Source organism: Phodopus roborovskii, unplaced genomic scaffold (assembly GCF_943737965.1).
Source record: "Phodopus roborovskii unplaced genomic scaffold, PHOROB, whole genome shotgun sequence".
NCBI lineage: Eukaryota > Metazoa > Chordata > Mammalia > Rodentia > Cricetidae > Phodopus > Phodopus roborovskii.
The window spans coordinates 35,576,380-35,591,683 of NW_026126511.1; the positions used below are offsets into that span (position 1 = coordinate 35,576,380).

The 15,304-nt window shown below is 39.1% G+C and overlaps 1 protein-coding gene across 1 annotated transcript in view; it reads right to left on the bottom strand.

Moving 5' to 3' along the window:
* Vwa8 (von Willebrand factor A domain containing 8) overlaps window positions 1-15,304 on the bottom strand; it is a 296,436-nt gene that overhangs the window by 233,847 nt on the left and 47,285 nt on the right. Inside the window, exons 3-4 of the mRNA XM_051195337.1 lie at window positions 13,952-14,082; window positions 10,066-10,176 (exon numbers count right to left, since the gene is read on the bottom strand). Of these exons, the coding sequence (XP_051051294.1) occupies window positions 10,066-10,176; window positions 13,952-14,082 (242 nt within the window). The remainder of the gene's footprint in view (window positions 1-10,065; window positions 10,177-13,951; window positions 14,083-15,304) is intronic.

Sequence of the window (15,304 nt, forward strand, 5' to 3'; positions counted from 1 at the left end):
AAACTCTAAAAGAGCAGTGCACATGCTTTCTTTCTTTCTTTTTTAATTGGTACTATTAGCTGTGGAGGTCCCTCAGAAGAGAAGTCACCAATTTTAGAGTCTTTCTTGTCTATGAAGTGACAGAGACCTAAATCTTTCAAATAAAAGTCAGGGGAAAATAAAACAAGCTCCCCTGACCCGGCCAGCTGATACCTCAGCTTTAATAACCAAACACGTGAACATAAAGGAGTCCAAAGGAAAAGCAGGTCCATGACCTGTTCCAGATTTGCTTCCAATTTGATAAGACCTCAGGCAAGTAATTAATCTGGATGTCTGTGGCCTCATTTACAAAATGACAGCACCCTCAAGGGGCATCCAGAACGTAACAATTTAAATATCAAAGCACCACCACAACGAAAAAGTAATGCTACTTATTAAAGTGCAAATTATTGCTATTTAATGAAAATAGATTTCAAAAAGCTTCACATTTACTTAAAAGTAAGTCATTCGTGGGAAAAGGGAAATGGAAAAGTTACATGTTAAGGTTTGTATTCTGTGAGTGTATGTTTGTGGGTGCGCAAACATGTGTAAGTACACACCTGAGTGCAAAGATGGAGGATAGCACTGAGTGTCTTCTTCAACTGCTCTCCATTTTATTTTTGAGACAGGGTCCTCACTGAGCCTTGAACTCACAAATTCTGCTACTCCAGCTGACCAGCAAGTTCAAGAGATTGTCTTGTATTGGTCCAGTATCCACCCCACCCTAACCACGGCACTAGGGTTACAGATATGTAACTGTCTGGCTTGTAATGGGTGCTAGGAATCCAAACTCAGTGGATGCTTTACGGAACTCAACCATCTCCCAAGCCCCAAATCTTTATTTTAAAAAAACAGAATAGTAAACCCTTTCTCCACTGAACAGAACTAAGAACTATCAGAGAAGACAGACTGCTCTTCTGTTTGCTGCTATAGTCTGAATGTGTCCCTCAAAGAGCATGAGTCCAATACTTAATCCTCAGTTAAGATGGGGTCTTTAAAGAGTAATGAGGTTATGAAGGCTACTTACCATGAATGGATTAATGTCATTACCTGGAATGTGGATTAGTGATGTGCAAAGTGAGTCTGACCCGTATCTTCTCTCAACTCTCTTTTTCATTCCTGTCCTTTCTTCCTGCCCCTCCTCCATGCTCTTTGCCCTTCTACCTTTCTGCCAAGAAAGCTCTCCTCAGATAAAACTCAATCATGGACTTCCCGGCCTCCACAGCTGTGAGCCAAATAAACGCCTGCTCATTATACCAGTCCCAGGCATCCTGTTCCAGCAACACAAAGCTGCAGGAAGTCACCCTACTACTCACTTGCTGCGAGTGACTTACATAGTCAGGTTCATCCATGAGCCTTCACTTCTTTCTAATGGGGTTAAAAACCAAATGAGGTAACCCCCCAGAGCACAGCAAGTTGTTAAAAAAACAATTAGTGATCCCCTGTAGGGGTACACATTTTTAATCCCAGCACTTGGAAGGATGGGCAGGGGAATCTGTGAGTTCAAGGCCAGCCTGGTCTTCATAATAAGTTACAGGACAGCTAGAGCTCCATAGTGAGACCCTGTCTTGGGGAAGAAAAAAGAAGAAGAAGAAAAAAAAAATCCATCAACCATTGAATACTAGTCAACAATATTTTAAAGGAAGGAGGGAGGAAGGGAAAGAAGAGGGGAAAAGGGATGGAGGGAGGGAGGAACTCACTCCTGTTATTTGTAAGAAGAACACAGACATAGCTAGATATCATTGGATTGAATAACCCAGACACAAAAGAAAGACAAGTTCCACATGCTCTAACTTACGTACGGAATCTAAAAACTTTAACTGGTGGTTACTAAAGGCCAAGAGAGCAGGGAAGAACACAGAGAGATGGGGATGATCAGTAGGTATTGGGTTATGTTAGAAAGGAGTTCAGTTCAGGTGTGCTATTCACAGTAGATGACAACAGATGATGGTGTACTGTGCTTCAGAAAGCTAGAGAAAAGGACTCTGAATGCCTTGCCATGGAATTTTGTTTGTTCTTGCCCTTATATACCTCATGGACGTATTTCAGGGTCTGAAACTTAATAGTAATATCTGCTTACTAAGAAATGTGTCCTTTTGTCAAAAAGAAAAAGGCAACTAGACAAGATCAGGGCTAGTTTGTAGCCGGGATACCCTTTCATACAGTTTTAGTCTACACATGCATGAAATCTATAACCTTGGCCCTATTAGGACTATAACCCAATCAAGGAAGCTAAATGACCTATTTTTACAAATACCAAGCACATTTCATTTTGTCTTAATTATAATATCTGACCCAAATAAACTCTAAATATATAAGCCAAGCTTATTTTCTTTCTTTCTTTCTTTCTTTTTTTTTTTTTTTTTTTTTTTTTTTTTTATGGCTATTGTTCCAATGACGAAGAGCAGCATGTGGTCACTGCAGTTGTGAGAGGTCATCATCACTACTTTAGGAGGAAGCAATAGAATAAAATCCTCCCTCTGCTACTAACCAAGTCTATGACCCTGGCCATGGAAGCCTGTCATCTCATCTGTTACACAGGCAAGTCATCCCCCAAAAGGAAATTTTGAAGATTAAATAATATTGCTATAAAGCACCTAGCACGAGAGGTCCCTCCAGCAAATGCCTCCTCCTCATTTCCCTTGATGTTTTTAAACTTAATTTCACAAATCCACAGAATAGTTCATATTTTATGAATAGACAAGAGTTGATCTCAGTATAAGAATGACACAATTAGGAGCCAAGGACTGTACTCTGACTGCCAGACAGGCCAGGATAAAAACATAGTTTTCCCAATGGTGATAATGACAGCACAGAACAGTGAAATGGTCTAGTAAAAGTAACGGAACCTAGCCACTCTTCATAACCTTGTTTCCATGTAGAGACAGTTTGCAAACCAGATATTTTGAGTTTCCAGGAAAACAACTTTGTAAAAATGGCTCCAGAAGCCACCATTGAGATGGGGGTTATGCTTCCTTGTCAAGGACAGTCATGTAGACGACATGAAACTCTCATTTCTGATGAATGGCATGATGTTTTGCAATTTATTAAGAGTTGCTTTTATGACCAGTAACATTCGAGTATTATGATTTGGGGTTCTAAAGTCTTGAAGTATTTTTTTTTCTATTAACAATGAAAATCAAAACTAATCTAAAATAGGAGACACATTAAAATCTTACATGTTTACTTATTGTGTGCTTCATATATATATATATATATATATATATATATATATATATATCATACTAATATATTATATATTACTGAACTTCACATATCTTGTCTTTCAAGTCCCCTAACTATTTGGGAGTTAGAGACCTATCTCCTTTTATCATGGTAAAAATATAAATGTAAATTATTTGTGGTATAGCTAATCCTTGTGCTTGAGTAAATAAGCCATTGTAAACCTGACTTAAAAGTCTTTTTCCCCACCTTTTTGGAGTCATGTGACAATCACAATATTAATGATAACATCAACAAATTCAGAAGGAAATTCTGGCAAGATTACAAAAATGATTAGAAAATTTAGTTTTTTGTTTTTGTTTTGTTTTTAGGTTAGTTTACCTTCTAGGGCAAATGGAAGTTAAAGTGTGAACAAAATATTGATCATGGTCTCCTTATTGCTTGACAGGTATCAAAGCAATGGTTTTCCTATTCTACTCTGAGAAATTCTTTGTTAAAACCTTACAAACTGCACAGCAAAAGATTTCCATAAAATTAAATCCAGCCACACAGAACTTCTTAGAAGAGAAAGGGGGAGGTAGCCTTGAACAAACGGGTACAGGAGACTGCTTCCTGAACATAACACCAGTAGCACAGACACTGAGATCGACAATTAATAAATGGGACCTCCTGAAACTGAGAAGCTTCTGTAAGGCAAAGGGTACAGTCAAAAAGACAAAATGGCAGTCCACAGACTAGGAAAAGATCTTCACCAACCCTACATCTGACAGAGGGCTGATTTCCAAAATATACAAAGAACTCAAGAAACTAGTTACCAAAACACCAAATAATCCAATTAAAAAGTTGGGTACAAAACTACTCTCAATAGAGGAATCTAAAATGGCTGAAAGACACTTAAAGTGCTCAACATTCTTAGCCATCAGTGACATGCAAATCAAAACAACTCTGAGATACCATCTTGCGCCTGTCAGAATGTCTAAAATCAAAAACACCAAAGACAGTTTATGCTGGAGAGGATGTGGAGAAGAGACAACACTCCTCCACTGCTGGTGGGAGTGCAAACTCTTACAGCCACTTTGGAGATCAGTATGGCTGTTTCTCAGGAAAATGGGAATCAGTCTACCTCAAGATCCAGCAATTCCACTCTTAGGCATATACCCAAAAGATGCACATTCACACAACAAGGACATCTGTTCAACTATGTTCACAGCAACATTATTTGTAATAGCCAGAACCTGGAAGCAACCTAGATGCCTCTCAACTAAAGAATGGATGAAGAAAACGTGATACATTTACACAATGGAATACTACTCAGTCGAAAAAACAAAACAAAAAAACCCAAAACAATGGAATCTTGAAATTCCCAGGCAAATGAATGGAACTAGAAGAAACCATCCTGAGTGAGGTAACCCAGTCAGGAAAAGACAAACATGGTATGTACTCATTCATATATGTTTTTTAGACATAGAGCAAAGAATTACCAGCCTACAATCCACACCAACAGAAAAGCTAGGAAACAAGGAGGACCCTAAGAGAGACATACATGGTCCCCTGGAGAAGGGGAAAGGGACAAGATCCCCCAAGCAAATTGGTAACGTGGGGGGGGGGAGGGAGTTAGAAGGAAGAAGAGGAAAGAGGTGGGCATGAGGGAGCAGGAATATTGAGTCAGGGAAAGAACAGAGGAGAGTAAGAAAAGATATACCTTAATAGAAGGAGCCATTACAGGCTTTAAGAGAAATATGGCACTAGGGAAATGTCCAGAGATCTACAAGGATGACCCAACTAAGAATCTATGCAATAGTGGAGAGGCTGCCTTAAATGTCCTTCCCCGATAATGAGATTGATGACTAACTTATCTGCCATCCTAGAGCCTTCATCCAGTGGCTGATGGAAGCAGAAACAGACACCCACAGCTTAACACTGAGCTGAACTCCTGGAAGCCAGTTGCAGAGAGGGAGGAGTGATGAGCAAAGGGGTCAAGATCATGCTGGAGAAACCCACAGAAACAGCTGACCTGAACAAGGGGGAGCTCATGATAGCTGGAAACCAGCATAGGACCAACCCAGACCCCCTGAAAGTGGGTGTTAGTTAGGAGGACTGGGCAACCTATGGGGCCTCTGGTAGTGGATCAGTATTTATCCCTAGTGTATGAATGGACTTTGGAAGCCCATTTCACAAAGAGGGATACTCTCTCAGCCTAGACACATAGGAGAGGGCCTAGGTCCTGCTCCAAATGATATGACAGACTTTGAAGATTCCCCATGGGAGGCCTCACCCTCTCTGGGGAGCAAAAAGGGGATGAGATGGGGGTTGGGGGGAAGACAGGGGAAGAGAGGAGGGAGAAGGAACTGGGATTGACATGTAAAACAATCTTGTTTCAAATTTAAATTTAAAAAGGAAACAAACAAAAATATGGACATCATAACATGTTAACCACACTGAAAACTACAAATGTTCTCCCGTTACTCATGGGTAGCTGCAGACATTGTTTCATCTGTTGATCTATCTAGGTCATAGGCATTACTTGGTAAAGCTAATATCCTTATAGCCCAGATATAGACTTCAAAGCCAGGTATTAAATGAGAAGACGACTTTGAACTTATCTAAGCATCTTTCTTCATTTTATTCTTTTACAAGTCTTTATAAAGGCTGGGTTTTTTTTTTTTTCCTCAGCCCAGTTTTGCTGAAATCATACTAAACAAAATATTTTGAATTCTATTAAAAAAAAAGAATGTTAAGGAAATAAAAGGGACTTCTTAAAGGAGTTGGGTCTTATAGTGTGACCAGGTGGAACTCAACCAACAGCTTTGTCTAGCTAGAATTCAAATAGGAATTATACCTTGTGATAATCCAATATAGACATTTAAAAAGTCAATATTTGGATGGAGAGACAACTCAGCAGTTAAGAGAGCTTGCTTGGATTCCAGAGACTCTGGGCTTAGCTCCCAGCACACATATCACCCACTTGTACCTCCATTCCTGAAGACTGACACCTCTCTGATCTATCTCTGTAGGCATCACACATACACACATGCACATGTACATAAAATAAAAATAAGTTTTTTCTTAAGGATCGCTTCTCCACAGAAAAGCCAACTCTTCTTAGTCATACCTTTTTCTTTTCAATTTACTTAAAAATTCACCAAGGTTGATCATTAAAGAAAAAAATCTACCCTCAAAAGTTCCAGTTATCTTCCAGTTTTGAGTACAGGAGATGAATATATTCTAATGGAAAAAAAAAGGATAATAAATGTGGAAGCCAAGGCAAGTTCACATGTTATGCCATGTTAGGCTGTGTTACAGAGTTTGGTTTTTATCTATCTTATTATGAAGTCATTACATGCTTAGGCAAGGACCTGTTAAATAGCAGAAATAAATTTAAATTTGTTTAAAACTCAAAAGAGTCTGAGGCAATTGAAAAGGCCAATATTCCTGCATGCCTGTATTCAGTCACAGGTTCTGAAGGTATAAGCGATACTGAATGCCAAGAACTAATGTGCATGCGGCATGAATAAGCGTCATGGAGAAAGGAGGGAGTATAAAATACACCATACATTTACATGGTTCTTTAAACATTTTATACGCTGTAGCAGCTGAGAAATATGCATCGTCTGAGAATACATTTTTTAGAGTGGCAGAAAGTTTCATGAAAGTAATTTATATTTTGGACTAGAGAGATGTCTCGGAAGTTAAGAACACAGGCTATTCTTCCACAGTACGGGTTTGATTCTCAGCACTCACACGACAGCACATAACTGTCAGTAACTCCAGCCCCAGAGGATCTGATGCCCTCTTTTGGCCTTTGTGGGCAGTGTATGAATGTGGCACACAGGCATATACATAGGCAAAACAAAACACCCATGAATATAAAATAAACCAATAAAATAATTGTTAAGGATTTTTTTTTTGTTTTATTTTATATGTATGAGTATTTTGTCTGCTAGAATGACTGTGAACCTCATGCATTTCTGAGGCCCTCAGAGGCCAAAAAAGGGCACCAGATCCCTTGGGACTTGAGTTAGAGACAACTGTGAGACACCCCCCCCAAAGTGTGGGGGTTCAGAATTGAATCTCTGGAAGAGAAACCAGTGCTCTTAACCACTAAGACATCTCTCCAACCCCCCCCAAAAAAACAATTTTTAAAAAATAATTAAAATTTACAAACAAAAAAATCTTGAGCTCATTGAAAAATTTGTTAGCTAAGATAATTCCATTTCTGGAAGTTTTAAGCCACTTTAAAAGTACAAGACACATTAAAAGCCACTCTAAGGTTGGAAAGTCAATTAGGAATTCACAAGCCACAGCTGTCACCCGCTAGCATCTGTACACAGTGTCCAAGAGCACAAGCAGTTCTCAGAGAGATTCCTTTAAATACATTCATGAACAGCATCCAGGAAGGGCTGGTTTTAATTGTGGGAAAGGTGAAGGTTTCAGGTTTTCCCACTAGTAATACTAAGTTTGGCTGCCATGACTCAATATGACTGCCAAGTATCTTCATTTCACATACATTTTCATTTGATAAGGGCCAACTAATTCAACAGATGTGAATATTCTGTTCCACAAAAACCTTATACTCACCATTATACTCTTCATTATAAAGAATGTGCCATTAAAAACAAAAAAACTCAACTTCACAAAGAGCTTGCTATGGTAAATACTTGGGAGTCTGGGGCAAACCTCCATCTGAAAATAGCAAGTAGACAGACAGACAGACAGACAGACAGACAGACAGACAGACACACACACACACACACACACACACACACACACACACACACACACACCATCCACCACCCGCCTTCCTACCTCCCCAGCTCCTAAGAGTCACCACAGAAATGCCCCCTACAGGTCACTTGTCTCCCAGCTGGTGATCTGTCTCAGGAAACTGGAACTTGTACAAGGGGGAGCCTGGCTGATGGAATTGGACCACTCAGGCAGGTCTTTGAAGGTTCTAGTCCTACTCCAGGCCCGGTTTCAGCACACTCTCTCTTCCTGCCTCCTGGTCTATCAGCACACTGGCAGTCTCTGGCACCCACCCCCAACACTATGATTTCCCTGCCAGACTGGACTGAAAATACTCAGAATCAGGAAGCAAAAGAAGCCCTCCTTCCTTAAGCTATTACTGCTGGGTATTTGAGTCATAGAGACACAGAAGAAGCAAATTTATCTCACTCCAGATTTCTGATCTCCCATCTATAATGACTTCTTGTGTAGCCTTCTGGAAGATTTCAATGTGCACAGAAGAACAGGTGCGTTTCTTCTATCACGAATGAGATCATATACTGTCATAACAATCCTTTCCACTCACACTCTGGACTTATTAGGAGAGACTAGTGCCCCATCCCGTGTTGTGCACACACGCGTGTGCACTGGAACTTGAACCCAGGAATCTTCTAGGCAACTACTTTTCCACAAAGCTACAGCCCAGCCTCATGCCATTCTTTTTAATGACTATGGTGGTGCATTTAATGACTACAATTATTTATTTCATTAATCTCTTCAATATGCACCATTGCTGTTTTCAATTAGTTGTCTGGTTTTTAACATACTACAACTAATACTGTTGAATTTCTTCTTTGTGAACACATTTGTGTAGGGGGCACAGAGATCTCTGTGCTAGGGTAACCTGCAATGTTTAAGCACATGGGTTGTTCTTTCAAGAGAAGGAATAAAATGTCTGCTTTCTGCCCAGATGGCTGGAGCAGAGGTGCAATCTAGCCTGGTGACCTTTGCACAGTCGGTGTGGCTGGAGACTTGCCAGCACCTGACCGTCCTCCAGACCATTCTTATAAACTTGTTTTTCCTATCAGTCTATAGAACATATCTTTATGGATGGTGTCACATGTACTTTACCAAGAGTTTTGATACAGTCATGTCTGATATGTATTGAGCTTACTTTGTTGGACAGGCAGGATTGAGTTAGTCATCACAAAAACAATTTTTACCAGATTGTGCCATGTTCAAATGTGCCAAAATAAAAACTCAGGGTCAGACTTCTGAAGTTTGAACCAACATGGGCTACTGGGCCTTCTTGTCTCCTACAGTTTGTCTCTTTGCCACCCCTGAAAGTCAAAGCAATCCATTTTGGGAGAGAAAGAATACTGGAAATATAACTATTGAATCCAAATATCTTCTGGCTCCAGTGGCAAAGCTGTTGACTCATCTCATCTTCCTCATTAACAATGGACATCAGTGAATTCTTTAAAGGTAGGTACCTTTTAACATGAAATATTTGTAAATAAGGGAGCCAAGTATATCCCCATGAACTCAGTGGTTACTACAGTATTTTCTGTATAACTTGATTATTTATAGTCTATCTTACATCTATGAGACATTTAAAAGAACATTGAATGGTTTATGCAATAGGTTTTAAGACAGAAATAATATGCTTCCTTATAATATTCATAAAATGTTATTTTAGTTATCAGCATTTAAGACAAACACCCCAAAAAAGCTATAATCCCTAGAAGTATTTCATTTCATGTGCTTTAATCCACATCTCTCTAGCTTACCTTTAGATTGCAAATGTTTATATTAATACACTAGGGAAGTTCCTATAGTAAAGCAGCCGTAATAGCCTCTTTAGAAAATAAAACATCTATAACCAAGTTATAAGCAGTAACTGACTATGAAGAAACCCTGATCTTTGGCTGACACTTGAGCACTAGTCACGTCATCCAAGTTTTTTCCTTTAGAGCTAGATTAAGACATTTCTAAGAACAAGAACAGTGAACCTAAATCAAATCTGTCTAGGAAGAATACACATCTGTCTTTCACTGACACATGAGATGCTCTTTCCATTTTAAAAGTCAATTTCACACAGCCCTGAGTAAGCAGGTCACGGGCTGGCGGGTAAGCGCTTGCCTGGTCGATGTAGAAAGCAGTGCCAGCCCGGATCTCCCGGCGCTGTTTGAGGTCAGTTTCAGTGGTGTCTCTTGACAGGGCAATGTATTCCACCTCTCGTTTGGTCAACTCCTGTACAACAACAGAGAGCAAAATTATGCCAGAGCTAAAATCAAACTGCTGGCCTATAATTTAGAATGACATGTCAACAAAGCCACAGCCTAGAGATGAGCATTACAACCATAATTATGGATTAAAAATATTTTGAGTCTTTGAAAAAATTCAATAAATTGGATACTAAAGCATACAAATCCCAAATATGATGGAGCTTGTCTTTAATCCCAGAACTTGACAGGTAGAGGCAGGTGGATCTCTGTGAGTTCAAGGGCAGTTTGGTCTACACTGCAAGCTCTAGGACAGCCAGGGCTACACAGGAGACACTTTCTCAAAACTTCCCCTCAAACAAAAGCAAAACGCATATACACACATGTTCTCACACACACACCTACATACACACACACATCCATGCCTACATACATTCACACACATACACATACAAACACATATGCTCACACATGCACATATATATGCACATGTACTTAAACACATTTTCTCACACAAATATTGCTTGCACACACAAACACACACATTGTGCTCACGCACGTTCACACACCCTCAGAGCTTCATTTTTACTGCACTCCATCCTACTACTTGAGTAATAAGAATTGAATCCTGCAAACTTAAATTTATCCTGTTAAGCTCTTTGTCAAATATCATGAATAATTATTGGGCATTTTTCCTACAAGTCATAACAAATTTCTGTAAGTAATATTTATCTTTTTTTTTAAAGTGTGGTTTCAATTCATTTACTCCATTGACCAAAGTTTAGCAACTGAATACAATATCATTGTTAGATACTTTACCAAGTGTGAAACAAAGAATAGAGACCAAAAGCTGGAGGAGACAAAAATGAGCAAGAGCCGGAGGAAGCCACCAGAAAGGGAGTAAAGAAAACACTGTCCAGTCCCCCAAAATGTTATGTGGTCAGGGGGAAGGAGGACACCCAGAAGCTATGCCATCTCGGTGGTCTACCTACTCAGAAAATCATTAGCCCTCACCTAACTGCCAGGTACATTACCTCTGCTTTTACGATGACAAATTAAGAACAGTGACATTCGCCAATCTTACTAGAGAAGGAGATTTTCAAACAATGGGATTGTGTTTCCTTGCAACTTATCCCTATTTTACATTAATGAACAGTACTTTATTGTCATTCAGTTCTGTTAAATTTCTTTGTTCCAGATTGCCAGTTTCCATTATAACAAAAAGAGGCAAAAGTTTTAAATAGAGAAGATGCATAGTCACAAAGATGTAATAATATCAAATGATATTTTACTAAATATAAATGAATTGTCTGTTTACGAGGGCCAATTCTAGAGTAATTTGCTCCTTTTAGCAGACACCTGTTTCCAGAATACATCACTAATAACATTATGTCTGCTTCTTTGAGTGGCTGAATCTAACCCCCCTCCCTAAAAACCCCTTTCATTCACCAAAAAAAAAAAAAAAAGGGCAAAAGTGTATGTGGTTTTTAAAAGACAGGGTGTGTGTGTGTGTGTGTGTGTGTGTGTGTGTGTGTGTGTGTGTGTGTGTGTGTGTGTGTGTGTGTAGACCTGGTTGTCTTGAAACTTGCTCTGTAGACCAGGCTGGCCTCGAACTCCAAGATCCACCTGCCTCTGCCCTCTGAGTGCTGGGATAAAAGTGTGTGTCACCATGCCCAGCATCTTGTTGTCAAAGAGCAGCACAGTTTAACCCTGAACTGCACACGAGGACAATGCTGTCACTCTCCTGTCCTGACAGCCTCCTTCATCAGCCAAACACCAGTTTTCTCAGTACTCCTTCATGAAAGAAGGAGGGAATGAGCTCTCTCACAGCACCAGAAAAGGCAGCAGCTGGGTTGTTTTACACAATCTGCAGTCTTCCTTAATATGTATTAAGTATCACAGACAAGTAGCAAATCATCTCTATCAATTTTCATTTGCTTCAGCAAGCTTGCCCCCAAATGTTCTCTACTCAAGACATTACCAGCTGAAGGTTCTCATATCCAACAGTGTTCGCCGCCATTTGCAGGGTGGCAGGGTAGTACTGTGTCTACACAATGCATTTAAACAGAAGGCCACTAATGGGTTTTCATATATGTTTGGCTACTTCACACCTATTTTACCATTTGCTGTTTGGTGAGAACAGCCATATAACTTCACACTTGCAGACTTACACTGCATTTTTGAACCAAATCCCTCTGGTATCCTAGCCCCTCATTCCACAATTCTAACAACTTCAAAGCCCAAAACCAAAATCTCAATGAGATAGCACAGTCTTTGAAACAAGTCGGGCAAAAGTCCCTCTCATTCCTAGACAAGACACTTTTGCCTCATGTACTAACTAAGGCCAATGCTACAGTGGTAGGTTATACTCACAAACTGATTCTGGGCATGGGGGAAAGATATAAAACATATGGGCTAGTAAGAGTTCTGTCTCTGATTTGTCCAATTGACTTTTGGCATTCCTGCCTCACAAACATTTTGAAATTCTAAAGTAAATTTGGGGCTGGAGAGAGAATTGGGCAGTTAAGAGTACTGTCGGCTCTTACAGAGAACTGGAGTTCCACAACTTCCTGTAACTCCAGCTCCAGGAGAACCGATACTGTCTCTGGCCTCAGGAAACATCCGCATACATGTGCACACATATGTATGTACTTGCACACACACACACACACACACACACACACACACACACACACACGTTTTTAAAAATAAAAGATAAGCTAAATGTTCCACTGAGGTAAAGTATATAAAACAGATTTCAACAACATAGAAATAAATTCTTCAATAATAAATAACACAAGGAAATTTTAACAAGGTTTTTTTTTTTTCTCCATTCTACAAAATTGTCTTCAGAACACAAATTCATATGGAAATTTATTCTTATCTAAACCAGTAGAACAATGCCTATTAATACTGACAGGAAAATAGAAAGGCCTTTAAATGTTCTGGAATATTGGCATTGAGATCTGAAGATTTCAATTCAAAGAGCTAGTATCATTTAAAAGTACACTGTGTCAAAGAGTTGAAATGGGGGCTTCAAGTCTAACTCTATCATTTTCTAGCTAAAGATTGAGTGCATTAGCCAATCCTTGTTCATTTGTCTTCTCATCTATTAAACAAGAGAAAGAGCAGTATGTAGCTATGACATCAAAAATGCCCTCTGCCTTGGGCTCCCTTTAAAAAATCACACAGCTTCAAAATGTCAAAGGAACTGCTTGGATTTTTAACTTGGAAACCTGAGATAAAGAAAAATCCATAACACAAAAGGAAGGGTTTGGGGAGGGAGGGGTTTACAGTCTCAGAGTTGCTGCTTCTATCTGCTCACTACTCAGTGCCTGGATTTATATTTCCTTTCTACTGAAAATGGAAGGTTTTTTTTCTAGTTACATACATACATACATACATACATACATACATACATACATGTATGTATGTGTGGGTATATGTGTGTGTATGTATACATATATATATAGTGTGTGTTTATATATGTGTGTATATATATACTTATATGGTGTGTGTATTTATATGTGTATATATATTTATTTATATGTGTATATATATTTATATGATATATATAATATATGTGATATATACATGCTACTGTTATGAAAGGTCAATGCACAAAGGCTTCCCAAGCAACTTCTGCTGAGCTCTTTATGAACTAGTCATTGCCTGATGACAGTGCTTATCCTAATGCAGCTAATTCTGATATATTTATAAATTCTCTACTTTCCTTTATTTTATCATATCCTTGATCAAAGTTAAGACCCTTAGGAACTAACTGACAAGAACTGATTGCTCACCAAGTACTGCATGGCAACGGAGCGCCGAAGAGGCCCGGGAGGTCCTATGAGAAAGATGTCTTGCCCCAGCAGATCCTTCTGCATTATCCATCTCAGATGCTGGACTATGGACTGAGCTGGAGATTCTGAAACTTTGAAGAAAAAAAAAAGAAATGAAATGCAAATTTAACTGTCATAGCTTTACTATAAATTTATAACTATATCTATCCCCAAATGATGTAGACTATGTATTGAAAATAAGAATTTGGATGGATGGACAGAATAAATACTGGCAAATTTCAGTATCACATTAAAATTATTATCAATGCTAAAACAGAAAAAAATATCAAACAAACATCAAAGATACATCCTACATTTCAAAGCATATGAGAACACCAGTATAATCATCTATAGGTGTCCTTAAAGGAAAAAAAGTGCCTTTTGTGGATGAGTGAGGAACTAGTGTCATTATTTTAGTAGTTTCAAAGCCTAACCTTTTTATTCCAAAGGGAGATATGGTCAAACGATCCCAGACAAGTCATGATCATTACAGACATGAAAAGCTGGAGTCTGCTCTAATTTAAGTAGCAATGCCTGGAAGACACCCAAAGGAATCTATAATTCAAGTCTACTCCTCCACCATTTGATGCATGAGCTTCTCCTAGGACGATGGAAACAAATGTCTACTCGTAATAGATAAGGCATCAATAAAAGACCAAAAGAATAATTCTGTCCAAGTCCAGTCTGGTGTACTAACGAGTCTACTGACTATACATCCTGGAAGATGGGTGTGAAGTTACTTACAGGAATGTAAGTGCCCCCACAACACCAAAAAGTCCCACTCAACATGGGTAATGACTTCCTCACTGACTTGCAGACAGCAGTCCCCCACTTCAGTGACCTCTATCCTCTATACACTCCAGCAGTTGAAAACCACATCATCTGGCAGAAGTATACACATAAGGGACAGGAACAGAGAAAGAGGAACTGGCTGAAATCTCAGAGGAGGGCCAATTACCTTTCCTGCCTCCTCCTCCTATGATAGAATGCCAACAGGCCCCAGTGTGGGGAGGGTCTCTTGTGGATAGTCACAGCCACTCTAATTAAGTGATTACGCTCAGGACCACAATCCACAGAACTATTCTTTTGTGAATAAGACTGTCCCAAACAAGGCCATTGGTCTACTATTAATTAAATAAAGCATCATGTTCAACTTTACATAAGCATTTTCTAAAATGATTATATTTACACAATGAATTTATATTTGTTTACAAGTAAGTCACACAGTAGGCCAGTGGGTCCATCACTAAATTCACAAAAAAAGTTCTTGCTCTTGTACATCTAGAAATGTAGAAAAGGTTAGGCATGTGGCAT